Source organism: Taeniopygia guttata, chromosome 1A, assembly GCF_048771995.1.
Source record: "Taeniopygia guttata chromosome 1A, bTaeGut7.mat, whole genome shotgun sequence".
In the NCBI taxonomy this organism is placed as follows: domain Eukaryota; kingdom Metazoa; phylum Chordata; class Aves; order Passeriformes; family Estrildidae; genus Taeniopygia; species Taeniopygia guttata.
In genome coordinates, this window is record NC_133025.1 from 50474326 (window position 1) to 50492861 (window position 18536).

At 44.8% G+C, this 18536-nt stretch overlaps 1 protein-coding gene across 1 annotated transcript in view; it reads left to right on the top strand.

Annotated features, from left to right (window-relative positions):
• Positions 1-14737, top strand: part of MYH9 (myosin heavy chain 9) — a 69540-nt gene extending 54803 nt beyond the window's left edge. The window contains exons 23-41 of the mRNA XM_030263077.4: positions 277-414; positions 889-1012; positions 1800-1971; positions 2562-2774; positions 3214-3358; positions 3839-4045; positions 4977-5081; positions 6256-6408; positions 6773-7021; positions 7515-7727; positions 8330-8542; positions 8898-9059; positions 9733-9861; positions 10206-10294; positions 10502-10625; positions 11694-11902; positions 12319-12427; positions 12725-12897; positions 13065-14737. Coding sequence (XP_030118937.4) covers positions 277-414; positions 889-1012; positions 1800-1971; positions 2562-2774; positions 3214-3358; positions 3839-4045; positions 4977-5081; positions 6256-6408; positions 6773-7021; positions 7515-7727; positions 8330-8542; positions 8898-9059; positions 9733-9861; positions 10206-10294; positions 10502-10625; positions 11694-11902; positions 12319-12427; positions 12725-12897; positions 13065-13185 — 3048 coding nt within the window. The 3' untranslated portion in view covers positions 13186-14737. The remainder of the gene's footprint in view (positions 1-276; positions 415-888; positions 1013-1799; positions 1972-2561; positions 2775-3213; positions 3359-3838; positions 4046-4976; positions 5082-6255; positions 6409-6772; positions 7022-7514; positions 7728-8329; positions 8543-8897; positions 9060-9732; positions 9862-10205; positions 10295-10501; positions 10626-11693; positions 11903-12318; positions 12428-12724; positions 12898-13064) is intronic.
• The last annotated feature ends 3799 nt before the right edge of the window (positions 14738-18536 follow it).

An 18536-nucleotide genomic window follows, 5' to 3' on the forward strand; every position in this document is an offset into this window, starting at 1 on the left:
GGTGATGGCCACTTCTCAAACAATTAGACAAGTCTTTGCTTTGTTTTAGGAATGGGAGTATTCTTTGCAAAATAGCATTGTTTATTCTGCTAGGAAATTTGTTGATTGGCGTGCAGTATGTTGCATTAAGTCAGCAGAGATGTCAGTCTAGGACCTACTGATAATACCTTGAAGGAAGGGTGAAGAAACCTTCCATTCTAGTATTGCCACTGTGCTGTTCCATGGATTGGTGAGCAGCACTGACAAATATTTTGGTTTTCTCTGGGTGTTGTGAAGGAACTAGAGGAGCAGCTTGAGGAAGAAGAAAGTGCAAGGCAGAAACTGCAGCTAGAAAAAGTGACCACAGAGGCCAAATTGAAGAAATTGGAAGAAGATGTGCTAGTTCTGGAAGATCAGAATCTCAAATTGGCTAAGGTAAGACACCCACATCATCTTCCACAAACTGAAGATGCATTGGTGTTTCTTTTGGAGAAAACCACTACAGGCTGACATTTTCCCTATTACAGGGAAACTTACTAATTAATTCAGTCTTGTCTTTGAGAATTCTGACCTGAATTTTTGAAAGTAACTGCCTACCTGTATTCTCAACAGCCAGTATTGTATGATATTTAAATAACTTTCACTGAATAATGGTCGATGAGCAAACATTTTCTGATGCATTGTTATGCCAATCAGTGTCAAGTTATTTTATAAACAGACTTACCTTTCATTTAAATTCAACTTTAAATTTCTTTGAATTATGTTTGTATTCCTGAAAGGATTTCTGTCTTTGAGATCTCTTGTAGCAGGAGTAGGCACTCATGACATTGACATTTCTAAGCAATCAGATCTGGAAAAATACCCCATAATTCCAGCAACTCTTTTGACTCCACCTTCTCAATTCTGCAGGAAAAGAAACTCTTGGAAGACAGAATGTCTGAATTTACAACAAACTTGACAGAGGAAGAGGAAAAATCTAAGAGTTTAGCCAAACTGAAGAATAAGCATGAGGCCATGATCACAGACCTTGAAGGTGGTTTTGGTTTTTGCTGTTTGTTTTTTTTTTTAATATAGATCTTGTAAAGACCTTGCCTAATTAGTTTTAGGTGGTTTCTTGTTAATATTTGTTGAACTTAAATTTCATTTCTGAAAGAGTTTTAGTCCTCCCAAGTTTCTGAAGGGTTAAAAATTAGTCTATAGTGTGTAAACTATTGATCACTTTGATAGAGCTGTGCTTTTGTCTGGCTGAAGGTTATGTGCCTTGTCAGCTGAGCCCTTGATCTAAATAAAAATCCTCTCCAAAGCAGCCAGGCCAATGGAGAAGAGAGGCTGGTTCTCTTTTTTCTCCTGCTGTGGAAGTATCTCCACTTTTCTAATTCCAGCAGCATCAATCTGCCAGGGTTAGTGCTGTTTCTGATAGCCTGTTTGCACAAGTTCTTCAGAGTTCTAGAAGGAAACTCTTCTGGAGACTGCCTGTTTACTTTCAGTCTAAAGGGAGAGCAGAGCTTGTGTTCAGCATCACTAAATGGGTGCTTATGCCTGCGTGGTGTGAGACCGGCATTGTGTTTGCATTGTTACAGTGAAAGTGGGAAAAGGAGGTTTGGCTGTAAGGTGAAAGGAAATTATCCAGATATGTTTTGAGGGCAAAATAGACTAGATACCTGTATAGGTCCTGACAAAATAATGCAGTCCAGCTACAGTTTGGACAGTTGTGTTATCAGGAAAGAAAATATTGCTTAAATAGATCTATTTTTCTGTGCTTGTACAAGGTTCTGAGTGTGTCTCATCTGTGTAATTTAACGTGTCCTCATCTCCATTAGAACGCCTGCGACGCGAGGAAAAGCAGAGGCAAGAGTTGGAAAAGACTCGTCGGAAGCTTGAAGGAGACTCCACTGATCTGCATGACCAGATTGCTGAGCTGCAGGCTCAGATTGCAGAACTCAAAATGCAGCTGGCCAAGAAGGAAGAGGAGCTGCAGGCAGCCTTAGCTAGGTGAGAACCTGACCTGTGGGGTTCAAGGACCACCTGGTTGGGAAGTATTTCTTGTCTTGTGTCACTTGGAATAGGGTGAATAGGGATAAATGCAACCTGTGGATGCTGTATTTTTAGCCTGTGGACTGTTTAAGATCCATGTCCTTGGCATTAGACTTCTTTAGCCTGCTGCTCACTGCCACATTCTCTGTCCAGAACTAGACTATGGATGCAATAGGCACTACATGTGTTTGACTGGGGTAGTAATCATTAAGCTGTGATTAAAAAGTAGTGGCAGCACACTGGTGTCCCTCTGGTAGTTGCTGTATTCATCTACTCAGTAAAGTGTCCAATTTCCATTGTAAAATGGTGCTTTCTCTTCTGCTTTCTTCTGTTGTCAGTCCCACTCTGTTCCCTTATTTAAGGTGAGTAATTGTGCTGTCTCAAGCATTGGGAGATAGAATTTGTAGATCATATATGGATCAAAGTCTGAATATAACATTGTAGAGCTGACCAATACCAGCTTTTCTTGATTGTTTTTGGTAGGACAGGTTGTCTTAATTTGTGTGTGGTTTAAGTCTGCTCTGACCAGAACCTTATTTTGAACACAGAGTGGAAGAAGAGGCAGCGCAGAAGAACATGGCCCTGAAGAAGATCAGGGAACTTGAATCTCAGATCACTGAGCTGCAGGAAGACCTGGAGTCAGAGAGAGCATTCAGGAATAAAGCTGAAAAACAGAAGCGGGATCTGGGAGAAGAGCTGGAAGCACTGAAAACAGAGCTAGAAGACACACTAGATTCTACAGCTGCTCAGCAGGAGCTGAGGTAACTCCAGCGTGGGGCTGTGTTATCTTCATTTGAGTTTGGTTTTGGCTGTTTTTAATAATTCTACTATATTCAGTCTCTTACCATAGCAAGTCTTTGCCTTTATCACTGGTTAGCAGCCTCAGTGACTACAGAAGGAGGTGGTGTGCAAGCCCTAGTCAAGACTGCATTCTCCTTTGATGTCAGCAAGTTGATTTGCTCCCTAGCCAAAGTATTACTGGTACCCCTGAAACATTGGTACTTTCAGGCTGTTGCTGCTTCTTAGGCAGAAATAATGCTGTCAGCTTCCACTTAAGGATGCAGTGCTAAGTGCTACCTTTGAAAAGTATCTTTATAGCCTAAACAGACCTTGGCATTTTCATGCATTAGAGATGCTGTTGGTGGATATACATCTCTGATTCCCTTCTTGGCATCTAAATGGAATTTGTGAATTTTGCAGGTCAAAGAGAGAACAAGAAGTAACGGTTTTGAAGAAGACCCTTGAAGATGAGGCAAAGACTCATGAGGCTCAAATCCAAGAGATGAGGCAGAAACATTCACAAGCTATTGAAGAGCTGGCAGAGCAGTTAGAACAAACCAAAAGGGTATGTGGAACAGAAAACACAAGGCCAAAGCAGTCAACCTGAAATGGCAGTGCAAAAGAGCACAAAGTGTTCATGATACTCATACATGTGTTGCTCTTCCCTTGGTAGATGGTTTTTCTCCATGAGGCATATATAAAGCTGTTTTAAATAGTGGCATTCATTCTTTTTTTCTCCCGTTAGGCATGATGCACTGTACAGCCAAGACATTCTTCTCACTGCTAGCACTTGTTAGCTTGTGCAGCCTTTAATTTGGAAAGCTCATGGTGCAGGACTTTGTTCTGTATGTTGTCTTCATTGATTGTTAGATTGTCTCCTGATAATCAGTGACAGGCTGTTCATCTTTTTTTTTCTGAGTAAGCAGTCTACAACTTAACTGCCAAACATAGAGCATTAGCTTGCTTGTTGGAAAAACATGTACTCACTGGGTCCTGCCATATGTAAAGTCTGAGGGGTTTTGTTGCCTTTTATTTTCCTCTTCAGGTGAAAGCAAATCTTGAAAAAGCAAAACAAGCTCTGGAAAGTGAGAAGGTTGAACTGTCCAATGAGGTGAAGGCTCTTCTGCAGGGCAAAGGTGATGCTGAGCACAAGCGGAAAAAAGTGGATGCTCAGCTTCAAGAACTTCAGGTGAAATTTACAGAAGGTGAAAGAGTGAAGACTGAACTGGCTGAGAGGGTTAACAAACTGCAGGTGAGTGGCATGGGTTTGGTTTAGCTTCAGCCCAGGGCTCAAGAGGTTGTATGGTGGTGTCTCCCCATGGCTAGTTCAAAAATTCTGCTCCTCCTGAGGATAATGTTCCCTAAAACAGAAAATCCATCATTTGCTTCCCAAGGGCTATGCAAACTCCTTAACTCATTGCCGGATTTGGATTGATTTTACTTATTTCGAGCAGCCCTGAGAAGGTGAAATAACCAGTTGCTGTTATTAAACCTGAGTTTTGTAAGGCTCAAGTATCAGTGTCTGTGCCCCCTGAAAGCAGTGGTTTGCACAGCTCTGTGAGCACTCAGCTGCTGGAGCCCCTGGAGTGACACACACAGAGTGGTGGTTGTGTAACTCATGTGGGAGATGGTGTCTGGCAGTTTTGTCACATGGTTGATGGCTCAAATATGATGTAAGAATTTATGGGTTTCTCCTCCTTTCTTCAACGGAGCAGCAAATCTCTTAGAGTGACATGAAACATTGTCTTTGGCCTTCTCCTTTATGGAGGGTCATGATTAAAAGTCAAACACTGCTAGCATATGCACAACCTTTTGAAGCATGAAAATGTAATTTTGAGAGTCTAGATATAATCCTGAAGCAGATAGTATAAAATAGAAGAGAGTGAGTTTAATAAAAAACTTTACAGTTGTTTACCAGGCTAAAATACAGGCCTTAACCCAAACCGACCAAAATCAGAAGGTTGTTGCAATAGAGGTCGTCTGAAATAAAAATCTCTTTTCAGCTTCTCATATTTAATTTCTGGGACTGTGGAAATGATGTGTTCATTCCTTGAAAGATTATATACATGCCCTCTTGTTGAGAGGTGTCTCTGTTTTCAGTTTTAAGTCTCATACTGCTCACCTCTTCCTGTCTTTGTTTTTGCTGATGCATTCAGTAACTGATACTCTGATCTCTCCTTCAGGTCGAGTTGGACAATGTCACAGGTCTTCTGAACCAGTCTGACAGTAAATCAATCAAATTAGCAAAGGATTTCTCTGCTCTGGAATCACAGCTTCAGGATACACAGGTGAGAGCTTTGGAAATCAAGGCAACTGTGTGTGTTACACATTGGTAAAGGGAGAAATCACTCTGGATGCCATTAAGTACTGATTATACAACAATTCAAAGAAACAAAGCTGGTTATCTTCCTTCTGCTTCCTCAGCCTGTGGAACACATGTGACTTTCCCTGTCATGGGCTTAGAAGTCCTGCTCTATCACCTTTCCAACTGAGAGCACTTTAGTGCTTCAACAGACTGCAATGCTTTTTGAAGTTCTTATTCTGAGATATTCATAGTCAAGTGTTTGACATGGTGTCTGTGTGTGTGTGCATATGTGTGTGACTTCCAGTAAATTTTTCAAATTAAGTAGAAAGTTTTATTTCCCAGTGGATGTTGAAGTGATAGATGGAAATAATTTTGTATTTTTTCAGGAATTAAATAATCCTTAGTCTTACACTTTGGGAAAAATACGCATTTACAGTTAGCAGAATATGACTCTTAAGGTCAAGCATGGAGTGCTAAGAAGGTTGGAAGGCAAAGGAAGAGCACATCAATGATAAGTAGCCTTGAACAGTCATTGATGTTCTGTCTACTTACTACTCTTTTAGAAACAGACTCAAAGACAGGGCACAATACAAAAATTCTGCACTAGGTTTGAAGATTGGTTAATCTTTACAGATCCTTCAGCTCAAGCACTGGCAGCATAAATCAGTCAATGCTGTTGTGCCCTAAGCTGGTAAACAACCAGTACTGTACAGTTCTGCTGAGGCCAACATTGTTTTTAACCATGCAAGAGCACTTGGGCTTTTTGTGTGTTCCTTTAGTACTGGAATATGAGAGAGACATGTAGCAGAGTACAGTCATGCTGTTGTTGGGAAAGGTCTGAATACTTTCTGTGCTACTTGGAGGACTTGAGAAAGGACTGTGGAAAAGCTTGTGTGGTAAGGCCTCGAGAAAGGCTTGTGTGGCAAGGACTGTACTTTAATGATTAGAGTGTAGGAGAGAATAGGACCTTTCTGAATATTTTGTTTCTATACTGACTCTCTGAAGGCAGTTATTTAATTTCTGTCTTCAGTTGTCTTATCTGTGAAATTAGTTGCATGCTTAAACTCCAGAAGCACTCCTGGAGAGAGTGGATGAGGATTGTGAGCCTTTAAATCCAACGAGTGGTGTTGAATTCCACTGGGGTGTTTGCTTTACAGGAGCTGCTGCAGGAGGAGACTCGCCTCAAACTGAGCCTCAGCACTAAACTGAAGCAAATGGAGGATGAGAAGAATGCTTTCAAGGAGCAACTGGAAGAAGAGGAGGAGGCAAAGAAAAACCTGGAGAAACAGATCTCTATTCTTCAGCAACAGGTACAGTCTGCACCCTGTAAACCAGTGACTTTTAGAGAGGAATGATAAGTACAGGTCTGTCTTGAGAGAAATAAGATTCAAATGCAGAACTGACTTCTAGTAACACAGCCTTTCCTGGGCAAGGGTGATTTTGCTGATTTGGGTGAGAGAAGAAATGAGGAGGTCTCTGATGGTAATCATACGAACTGCTTGTAGATTTCTGTCCAGGAATTCCTTTGGGAATTCAGCCATACAGTATTATCTGAGCAGGGAGTAGTACCTTCAGAAATGAGCAGACTCTCTTACTTGAAAGTCCTAAACTTCTGGTGCTGGTAAACTGCACAGAACATTTTCTGTGGCTTCATGTGCAATCCTGGTCCTTTAGGCAATAGATGCAAAGAAGAAGATGGATGATGGTCTCGGCTGCCTTGAGTCAGCAGAGGAAGCCAGGAAGAAGCTGCAGAAGGACTTGGAGGGCTTGAGCCAGCGATACGAAGAGAAGACAGCTGCATATGACAAGCTGGAAAAAACAAAGACCCGCCTGCAGCAAGAGCTGGATGACCTCGCTGTGGACTTGGACCATCAGCGGCAGATTGTCTCCAACCTAGAGAAGAAGCAGAAGAAGTTTGATCAGGTATGACCTCAGTCATAAGCATTCAGTTGGTACATCTTATTGATAGGTCTGCGTTAAGAATACCTAAGCAATACTGCTTGGAGGACGCATATTTATTTCTGAACTAAGGCAGAACATGTAGAGCAGAGAAAAAAGCTTTAATAGAAGTGAATTAATTTTTTTCTATGAATAGCAAGTTAAGCAATGTTCCTTTTCTCAAAGGGATAACACTTATATCAAAACCAAGATGGAGTTTGAAGTGTCATTTGCAAATCATCTAAGAAAAGGTTGAAAATAATAGGTTGGAGGCCTAGGAAATCAGGGGTTTATTTACCTGGGGTCAGCATAGTTGTTAGAGATGGGATGGGATCCTTCATTCTCTGAAGCTGCATTTTCTTGATTCCTTCTATCCATGGAAGAGCACTATTAAGAAGGCCCTGATGAAAAGATGCATGTTTACCTTGTTAGCAAATGATCAGTAATTTCTCAGAATACTGATGCTGTGCTCTTGTAGCTGTTGGCAGAGGAGAAGACCATCTCTGCCAAGTATGCGGAGGAACGGGACCGCGCTGAGGCAGAGGCCCGGGAGAAGGAGACCAAGGCCCTGTCCCTGGCCAGAGCCCTGGAAGAGGCCATAGAGGAGAAGGCTGAGCTGGAACGGATCAATAAGCAGTTCCGTGCAGAGATGGAAGATCTCATGAGCTCAAAGGATGATGTTGGGAAAAGTGTAAGTATTCAGTTGAAGTGTCTGGGCAGGAAATGTCATACAGTCGATACTGTTACTTCTGTAGTGTAAAAAGCTGATGCCAGTAATAACACAGAGGAACATTGTAGAGAGTACTGGATACCCTGTGAGTTTCTGAATGTTATGTTTGTATTACATCAGTAAGTGGTAAAGGTGGGTTGGAAATGACCCGAATGAGGCAGTGGTGGCAAAGCCTGGTATCCTTGTGGCAGAGGTGAAGTTATGGTGTAAACCTGATAAGTTACATTAATGAAGGAAAATAATCAATTCAGAGGCTAAGAAGTATTTTCTTGAATTCTGTCAGAACCAGAGGTGTCCAGATCTGATAAGTCTTCACTAAGGCAGGACTGGGCTGACAAATGCTTTTCTCTTTCTCCCCACAACCACTTACACACACACAACCAGAACTAACAGTAATTGTGGTTCAGACTGGCAGTGTGCATCTGCTCTAATACAAGGAGCAGGTGCAGTGTTCTTGTATCCTGTCTGATGTGAGTGGCTGTTCTTAGCCTTTTTTTCTGTTAGGGTAGATTAAATTGTCTGCACTCTCTGTAGAAACCTCAGTGTGTGGTATTGTGTTGTAGGTCCATGAGCTGGAGAAAGCTAAGCGAGCCCTGGAGCAGCAGGTGGAGGAGATGAAGACACAGCTGGAAGAGCTGGAGGATGAACTGCAGGCCACAGAGGATGCCAAACTGCGGCTAGAAGTGAACCAACAGGCTATGAAGGCACAGTTTGACCGGGACCTCCAGGGCCGTGATGAACAGAATGAAGAGAAGAAGAAACAGCTGATCAGACAAGTAAGAACTGCTCTGTAAATTCTCAATGCATTCTGCACACAAAGGCACTTGTGTCCAAAGAGAGTCAGGCAGACAGTGCCAATCCAAAGATTGTTGTTTATGTTAATACTCCAGGCAATATTGCAAAGCTGTGACAGACTTCCTCCCCTGTGTGTGTGATTATTCCAATAGTCTTTGTCTATCACAGGAACCCGTGGGGCTTTATTAGTGAGGAATGTCAGCCCCATTCTCCAGCCAGGGAGAATGAAGATAAGTCACATGCTTGAACTTATGCAGCCTTTGAAAGGGGAATGTGACAAGTAGGTTCTGGGAAAGGAAGGAGCTGAAATGCTCATGCCTTTGCTGCTCCACACAGGTTCGGGAGATGGAGGCAGAACTGGAGGATGAACGAAAACAGCGCTCCATGGCTGTGGCTGCCAGGAAGAAGCTTGAGATGGACCTGAAGGATTTGGAAGGCCATATAGACACTGCTAACAAGAATCGTGAAGAAGCCATCAAGCAGCTGCGCAAACTGCAGGTGAAGCATTGCAGCTGTTTAAGCTGTCAGGGCAGAGTTTTTACCCAGGGAAATGGGATGCAAGGTTTCACCTCGCCAGAACATTGCATCAGTGTCACAAGAGCAGCAGAATCTTGCAGCAGTTCACTGTGAAAGATTTTTTGGCATTTCAAGCATCCTTCTAATCCCAAACTGCCTGTTTAAGTCCCTGGGAGACAAGGTGTAGGCAGTGTCCACTCCAAGCACTATGTTTTTGGAAAAGATTACAGAGCTGCAAATCTAGAGGACCTTAAATAACATTTAGGCCTACTCCAGCCCCAAGATGGCTCTGTTGTGCTTTTTAAATTCCTGAAAGCAGTTGTCTGACCTGTTCTTAGGAAAAACTATATCCTCCCTAGACTGTTCATTCCATTGCTTCACTAGAAAGCTTTCTGTTCCTTCCCTTCCCCTCTGCATTTATCTGACAAAACTTTTCTACAAAAAGCAATCCTGTTTGCTTCCATTGATATTTTTACATGTTACTTATGAAATGCAAAAAGAATGATTCCTTTTATTTTTACAGCAACCTTTGGGGTTGCTGAAGAGTAATGAATCCCTATTTCTGTTTTCCACCCATGTTACCATAGGACAAACAAACCACATGTCTTAATATGAGTGCTCTGAAATTCATCCCTTTTCTATTCTCTGTTTTCAGGCACAAATGAAGGATTACATGCGGGAACTGGAGGACACACGTACTTCCAGAGAAGAGATCTTGGCACAGGCCAAAGAAAATGAGAAGAAGCTGAAAAGCATGGAGGCAGAGATGATCCAGTTGCAGGAGGTAATGGAATATGCATGAAACTTAAGGGTTGGTTTGTTTTCTTTGGCCAAGAACTATATGCAGCAGTCTAAGCTGAAGTGTTTATTTTCTTTCTTTTGTACTTTTTGCTCTGGTCAAATATGAGGTCCAATTAAAAATGCAGGATTTGGCCCTTTCCTGACAGCTGTGATAGAAGTGTGCAAAGCAAAGGAAGCTGTGGGGTGGACAGGGAACAGGCCATGTCATAGAATGAGCTTTGGATCATGCTGGAGACCATACCAGCCATTACCAGTAACTCCTTTTTCCTGTGCTGCATTAATTGGTAGCTTCCTATTGGATCACTGTCCGTCTCGTTTTCATTCCAGGAACTTGCAGCTGCTGAGCGTGCCAAGCGCCAAGCCCAGCAAGAGAGGGATGAGCTGGCTGATGAGATTGCCAACAACAGTGGTAAAGGGTGAGTAACGTTCCCAGTTTGAGGGAGGAGGAGGTGCTGTGAGAAAACACTTCTTGGCCTGTTTTTTTTTATGTAGGCTGCAGCACACACTGTATCCCCTCTGGTCCCTAAAGACTGAGCTAATTTTGTGTACAAGTGGTGAGTTTTCCCCAAGGCATTGATGCCATCAATGCTGCTTTAATGCTGTCATGACTCTGTGTCCTGTAGAGCACTGGCCATGGAGGAGAAGAGGCGCCTGGAGGCACGGATAGCTCAGCTGGAAGAGGAGTTAGAAGAAGAACAGGGCAACACAGAGATAATCAATGACCGGCTCAAGAAGGCAAATCTTCAGGTACCTGTTCAGGCTGCAGTGTGGCCCGTGGGGGTTCTCTGGTGTCTATGAATTGTCAAACTGTGCTCTGAGTAATGCCAGCAGCTGCCTTGTGCACAGTGCAGGCCCTCAGAAGGCCATAGATGTGAGCAAGATGAACAGCTGAATACCACAGTACAGAAAATAGCAGCCACAATTATGTTAACTCACTGGCTTTGACCATTTAAAATCATTGGGTAGCTGGAACAATTTCCCAAGTTTATTTAAAACCAAATCAAACCCCCTCCCAGTCCCGTTTTTCTCTGTTTAAGGGATATTGAGAAAGTTGATCTGTGGCATGCTGCTCCAACTTGACATGCTGAAAAGTGCCACAGTGTGTTTGGAAAATTACTTTTCTGCCAGTTCTATGCTGTTTCAAATGGGCTGAACATATGATATTTGTTGGGCTGCTATAGAAACCGTGATCTTGATCTGCCTGTTGTGTGCCATATTTTGTCTGCCCAACTTTGAGACTCAAGCATGTTATTTTCTTAGCACTCCAAAGCCAAGGATCTGGGCTCATGATTTTCCAGAAGGCTCATTAATTCTCATAGATGAGAGTGTAGCTCTCTATGTGATTGACCATCAGCCAGAGCCCTGGCTTGGAAGTAGGCAAGTTTTCGCCCTTTTACCTCTGAAAGTCAGTATTTTTAAGCTGCTGCTTTGTACTGGAAGTAGACAGAAAGCAATTAAACAATAAATTAGTAAAGCACATATATTGGATCCACTTGCCTCAGAATTTTTGTAATTGAGGCTGATAAATACTGTGTTAAGTGCCAGACCATGGCCTTAGCCCCAGAGGGCAGTGAATGCGATTGGCAAGTTTAGCTAGTCCTAAGAGGAGGTTGATAAACCTGTTATTCAAGGAATTACTTTGAAAATCTGGGTAAACTAAGATACTTGGAGAAGTGTCTTGCATTCTCAAAACTCCCCCTGCATCAGAGTTATTCCAAGTATTCAGCTCACCCTCAGAGTCCTTGTTCTTTTTGAGTCTGAGAAATAAAGGAGCACTGGCTGTGCTGAGGAGTCCTTATCTCTGTGTGGGTGCAGATCGATCAGATGAACGCGGACCTGAACGCCGAGCGCAGCAATGCGCAGAAGAACGAGAACGCTCGCCAGCAGATGGAGCGCCAGAACAAGGAGCTCAAGATCAAACTGCAGGAGATGGAGAGCGCCGTCAAGTCCAAGTACAAGGCTAACATCACAGCCTTGGAAGCAAAGATAGCACAGCTGGAAGAGCAGTTGGACATGGAGACAAAGTATGTACTAGGAGAAACTGTCTGCTTTACAAGCTTCCATCCCTTCTGGAATTTTAAGCTCTTTTTAATTCTGATTTGTCTGAATGAGAGCTTCATCCTAGATATACAGGGTAGTACGGAAGTAAGATCTTGGCACACCTTCCTTGTTTTTCACAGTAGACAGTTACAGCTTCTTCTGAATTCAACCACTCCTAAAACTGTAGCTGTCGTACACTTGTTGCCCCTCTGTATCTCTTGCCCGTGTGATATCAGCCTTTTAGTAATTTCTGGGGAACATAGCTTCCCATCCTCTTTGCTTCCTAAGTTAAGGAGGACTTTTGCTATCTTCCTCACTTCTAACTTGTCCAGGTCAGGTGATCTTGCTGGGGACAGTGGGAGATAAGCTATTGTCTGAGCCCCTCTGTGTTTGTGTTCAGGGAGCGCCAGGCTGCCAGCAAACAGGTGCGCCGTGCCGAGAAGAAGCTGAAAGACATCCTGCTACAGGTGGATGATGAGAGGCGTAATGCTGAGCAATTCAAAGATCAGGTGGGTGCAGTGACCTGCAGTGTCTGTGAGTCTTCTGGGGGGCAGGCTTTTCCTTCTTCGACCAAGGCATTCACCATCCTATGGATTTCTCGTCTTCTCTGTCACTGTAAGAATTACAAGATGAGACAGATGAAAATGTGATTCTTTAAAAAAAAAAATAGTCTCAAGTCCTAGGCAATTCCCTTCAGAAAGGGGAGTGGGGGCTTTGGAAACTCTGCTTTTTTACTGCTCTAATGACTGTGTGCAACTCTGGGGAAACACTGAGTTCTTACTACTTTTTGCCCCATACACACTCAGGCGGACAAGGCAAACATGCGCTTGAAGCAGCTGAAGCGCCAGCTGGAGGAGGCAGAAGAGGAGGCCCAGCGAGCGAATGCATCCCGTAGGAAGCTCCAGCGGGAGCTGGAGGATGCCACCGAAACAGCGGATGCGATGAATAGAGAAGTCAGCTCCCTGAAGAGCAAACTTAGGTAAGGAGAAGCATTTTGTGCCATGCCTTGGCAGCCAGTGCAGCATGGGCTTTGTGCAGCTGCCCACAGCAAACAGCGGGGCCAGGTGCTTCCCCACCTCATCCCAGAGCCTGTCCTGCCTGTGAGTTCTGTGGAACATTGCTGACATGCCATGTGTCCTTCCGTAGGCGTGGGGACCTGCCGTTCGTCATGACACGCCGGCTAGTCCGGAAGGGAACAGGAGAGTCGGTGTCTGATGAGGAAGTGGATGGCAAGGCAGATGCTGGTGATGCCAAAGCTACTGAATAAATCCTCCCATTTGACCCAGGTTACACGTGAGGGAGTGACCCACTTACCCTCCCCTCTTCCATTGGACTTTCAGCAAACCCTCTCCTCCGAAATTGGCTGGAGACCTGCAGGGCAAGCCCAGGTCTGTGTGTCTGGAGCATTCGGGCATCTGTGTTCCTAGTTTTCTCCTCTTTCCAGTTTCCTAATCCTCTTTGTATTTAATGCCAAAGAGTCAGCGCTCTGAAATTTGACCAGCAGTTTGGCCACCTCAAAGGCTTGTAGAACTGTCTGTGCCATGTCTGCTGGTAAATCCTTACAGTTTGGAGGGAGTGGGGCTAGGAAAAGATTATTTTTGCTGTAAATCTCCTTTTGTCTTCAATTCTAGCTGCAGGGAAGCTTTGTCCTGTATTCTTTCCCCTCCCTCTTTGTTTGCTTTCGGCAATCATGTTCAGTGACCTCAGACTTCTGCCTCTTTTAATCTGCCCACCCATGTGGTTTGGGAGCAGTTTCAGGAAAAACGGTGTGCTTTGGCCATGGCAATTTGCCCTTTCTTCTTTCATGTGTTTCCAGGAAGGGCTGAAGAGGAAAACTCCTCTTGGGACTGCTTACCTGGGGGACTTGCCAAAGTTGTCTCTGTTGGGGTTTTTTTTTTGGTTTTTTTGGGGTTGTTTTTTTTTTGTTGTTGTTTTGTTTTCTTTTTTTGTGGGGGGTGGGTTTGTTTGTTTTTATTTTGCTTTTTGTGTTTGGTCTTTTTTGTTTGTTTGCTTTTCTTTGGGTTTTTTTTTTCCCCCTTGTGTCTTCCCCCCCATTTTTTTCTTTTTTCCTCCTTCTTCTTTTTCCTGTCTGGACAGATCTCTGAAGTGCAATGATGTCCTCTTTGTGTCTCTGCTTCTGAGCGGTTTCATCTAAAGTAGTTAATGACAGGCTGGGGAGCAGAGCAATGTCCTTGTGCTTGTTCGAGAATCTCTGGGGGACCAAGTATATTTAATGGTAATAGACAGAATCTAGAGGAATCTAATAGGGTAGTGGGCAGAGGGTGGGAATAAGGGGAGGGAAATTCCTCTTATTGACATGTCCAAGCCTCTTGCACCTGCTCTGTAACCAGGGGTTGGGATTAGTTATTGTGCACCATTGACTAAGAGTATATTAAAAACCCTTTAATCTGCACAGATATATGTAAGGCCTTTGTATTTCTTGTAATAAGTAATTAAGAAAAAAAAAAGGTCTTTATCACTGCCTTTCTCTTGGGACCATGGTTATATATAGATAGTCTTTACTTTTGTACACCGTACACTGGTTGCTGGATTTACCTGTATTCTTAACCATATTGTATATGCTGCATTTAGACCTACTTATGAGCAAGGTAAGATTTAAATATGAAGCACCATACTGTATGCCTGAAGCGCTCTAATGCAGGAGCCTCCTGTCCCAATTGCTGTCACAGAAAAATTTAAATTTTTTTATATAATAAAAGTGCCTTAGCATGTGCCTCAGCTGTGTGTCACCACTACAGTCAGTAATGGTTTACTGGTGCTCCACTGATGTTACCAATAAAGATTATCCATGTGCTGCAGTGTGTGCGTGTGTTGCCCTTTCCTCGGTGCAGTGAAGACCCTGTGCGGCCACAGAAACTTTTTGTTACATTTTTGCTAGAAATTGAATAAGAAACTTGTGCCCATATTCTGGTCTTTCTGGCCCCTTGAAGTGCCACAAGCACATTCTGCTCCTGCAGCCAGGGCAGGAGAAGCTGGAGTGCAGCACCAGCAGCTCCCAGCTCCGAGCTCGTCCCTCCCATCCTGTGCTGGCAGAGACTCAGACCTTGCTGAGAAAGTCTGAGCTGGGAGCTGCGGCTGGGGCTGGGCCGGGCCCTGGGGGGCAGCGCTGGGGAAGGAGGTGCTGGCTCTCAGCATGAGGGGCTGCTGCCAGGGCCAGTCTGGCAGAAAGGAGCAGGGAGGGTGCAGCTTACAGGAAACTCCTTCCCTAGGGAGCACACGTGGCTGCTGCCCACAGCGTTTCTGCCTAACCAGATGTTGGGAGGGGAAGAGGCTTCTCATTAAGAAACTTAAGTGTAAGTTGAAGTTAAAAAAGCCAAGGGGCAGTGCAGAAGGAGCAGGCACAGTGAAGCATGTGCTGCTGCACGAGTGGGTGTAGTCCCATTATAAAGGGTCAGTTGAGAATGAGCTGCTTTTGAAGCTGTGTTGCATTGGCTGCAGTTTTTGAAAGTCTGGGTAAGGATTAAGGCACGAGGGGCTGGATGTGGGTTCATGATGTGTGGAATACAAGCACTCGTGTGCTGATGTCCTGCATATAGGACTGTTCAAAACAGGACTGGACTTAGTGTCATCTGAGAGGTTACTGATTCAGCTGCTTCAGTCTTTTCCCAAAGTGTTTTCCAGAAACTTGCAGAGTATCTGAGACCACTGAGTCTTTTAAATTGCATAGAAATTGCTTTCCCATCATAGGATCAACTTGAAATGGCCCCACTGGCCAGGCACTGCAGTGGTGCTCAGCAGAACCTGTGTGCTGGTGCTGTGAAGACCCTTTTAAGCTCAGGCTGCTTTTTGTGTCCTTAGCCTTGTGCTGTGTGAGGCAGAGCACTGCTTGGCTGCTGTTCTGTCCTGTGCAAGATGGAAAGAGGCTTGTGTCTCTTTTTTTTTAACTGGCACATTATTTTCCTTCATCTTTCCATGTTTTCGTGTATCCCTATGAAGGGACAAAATTAAGTCTCCTCTTCACCATTTTCTGCTTTCCAGAGTACCACCTCGAGCCAGGAGAGTCTCATGGCTTCAGGTTAGTTGTTCTTCTGTGGCTCTCCAGAGATGGTAAATACTTCACAGTGTTTTTTTGTGGATGGGATTTTGAGGATGGTCTGAGTAGGTGAATGGTTACAATGGTAAAAGTGCGGAAGAGAGATTGAGCTGGGACCTGTTCTGTGGGGCCTACAAAATATAGTTTCTGGAAGTTGTTGCTGGAGCCCTGTTTGCACCATCCCTCCCCAGGGCTGATCCCAGCAGGCGGTGGCAGGGATCTAAGAGGGGAAGGGCATAGAGAGGTTTTGAGGAGATGTAAGAGATGAAGTTGATTACAAATATTCCTGTCCCTACACTGGCCCATTCTTCTGGGACAAAGGATTGACAACCAGATCATAACAGGTAATAAACCAGCTTAAAAAAAAAAAGTTAAATTGCAGGTTACAGTGTGGCCCTCACAGGCCATTGCAGCAGCAGAACTGAGGGGCAGAGCAACCAGCCCAGCCCCAGCCTCTGGGAAATGGAGGTAAATCACCGGACCTGCAGCAGCACCCTGTGCAAAGAGACTTCCTGGGGAGCAGCTGAGTGCTCTGCTTCCCCCAGGGCAGAGCAAGGACAGTGGCCATTAGAGCCAGTTCCAGCTGGGTTCCTGGGCACAGCAGCACTGATCTGCCAAGTTTAGGGTTTAGCTCTCTTCCATTTCTTCCACAAATTGATTCAAGTACCACTTAATATAAAGGGAGAATAAGGGTGCAGATTCAATGGCTGTGAAGTGACAGGCACTGGAGTGGGGGAGCTAAGGTGGAAATTGCAGCTTTCCCAGCCTGGGGCATGAGGGAGGTCTCAGAGCAGTGGTTTGAATTATCTGAAAATAAAATGCAGGCTGCTGCAGCCCAACTAGAGCTCAAACAGCTCAGCCTGTTCTGGAGGTGCTGGAGACAATATTCTCAGTTTCAGTACAGAGAGTTAGTGGATAACTGCTGTCTGGATTTCTTTTCCCTGATGCTCTAGCAGTGGGAGCGACAACAGAAGGAAAAGGATAGCAAAAAAACTAAACCAAAACCATTTTTGTCCTAAATTTGTGACTTCCATCCTTGCTAGCACATCAAGCCTGTGTGGCTGAGCAGAACAAAGAGCTGGGCAGCCGTGCAGCAAGAGGAAAAGTGAAATGTGAGAAGTCTTGAAGCAATAATGGTCTGGTACATGACAGGAGAGTGGTGCAGGGAGCTGGCTCCCTGTGCTGGGGCAGCCTCCCTCTCTGAGGGAGAGCGTATATATATATTTATATTTGGCTTAAATGTACAGAGAAGGACACTGAAAAGCCAATTATATAAAACTACAGCCACTCTTTGGACTGGGCTTGGTTGTGCAGGAGGAGCATTGAGGGCAGGCCACCTTCTCCACTCACCTGCAATAGCTGAGGGTGAGTGCAGGCAGCAGAGGCCGTGGGACACGTGCCCTGCAGGAGAGTCTGCCTTGGAGATTTCACTATTGCTCAGCTCTCCAGCCCTAAGGAAGAGCAAGGGAGGAAGTGAAGGACTGATGATGATGGAGTGGTTGGCCTCACAATGCCATGTTACTCATAATGTGGTTGCATGCTGCTAATTAAGCTGGAATAACGTGAATGGCATAATTCAGTACAGCTCTAATCGACTTCTGATGGAGTTTGTGCAGAATGTCATGGGTGTTGTGGCAGGGTGTATCACTTGAGACAAACAGATCACTTCCTTAGGCTCCTTTTTTAGGAGGAGAGCCACGGCTCAAATCCCTGACCTCATTTAAGACTGAGTTTGAAGGAGGGCTCTGTGGCAACAAAAGGTCTCACTAGACATGAAGTTCTGGTGGCAGAGAGTGGTGGTGCCAGTGGAGAGATTGCCCAGAAGTGCAGGGATGCTGCATTGTACAGCCAAAAGATGTGGGGCAGCCTCCACAAGCTTTGTGGGAGAAGCAAAGACTTGGTAGAGGAAAGAAAAGGAGAAAGGAAAAAAATACAACAAACTCTTGGAGCTGTGATCAAAGGAACTTCCTGCTTTTCATTCCCACTGTATCCAGGGAAACATCTCCCTGTGTTGCCTTATAAAGAAACAGCATTGCACAGGAGCTGAGCCCACCTTTCACTTTTCCTCCCCCAAACTCCTGGCACTGAGGCACCCCTGGTGCAGCAGCAAGGGAAGCATCTTTTCTCCTAGCCCAGGCTCTTCCCTTCTGGAATGCTTCGCTCAATCCTGAGCTGTCCCTGGGATTTGAGGGAACCCTGGCAAAACTTCCCAGCCCTGCAAGCTGCTGGATGGATGCAGCCTGCCCAGGCTGCCCCACAGCCAGCAGGCATGTGTTGAAAGCTTGTTTCATTTCCTTCTCAGCACTTCCCCATGGGAGCTGAGAGGGCATGGGGGCTGCATGCACCGTGCCCGTGCTGCCAAGTCCGTCCTGGATCAGAGCTGGCTCTTTCACACCCCACTTCTGCCTCCAGAGCTGGTGCAGGTGCAAGGAGCTCAGCTCTGGAGGAGAGACTAGCTCCAGCCTCAGGAGAGGCTCTCTGCTTGCCTAGGTATTAATGCTGCTGCTAGGAACTGCAGCAGGCTTTGAAGCTGAGGTTATGGGCACAGCCAAACCAAGTTTTAA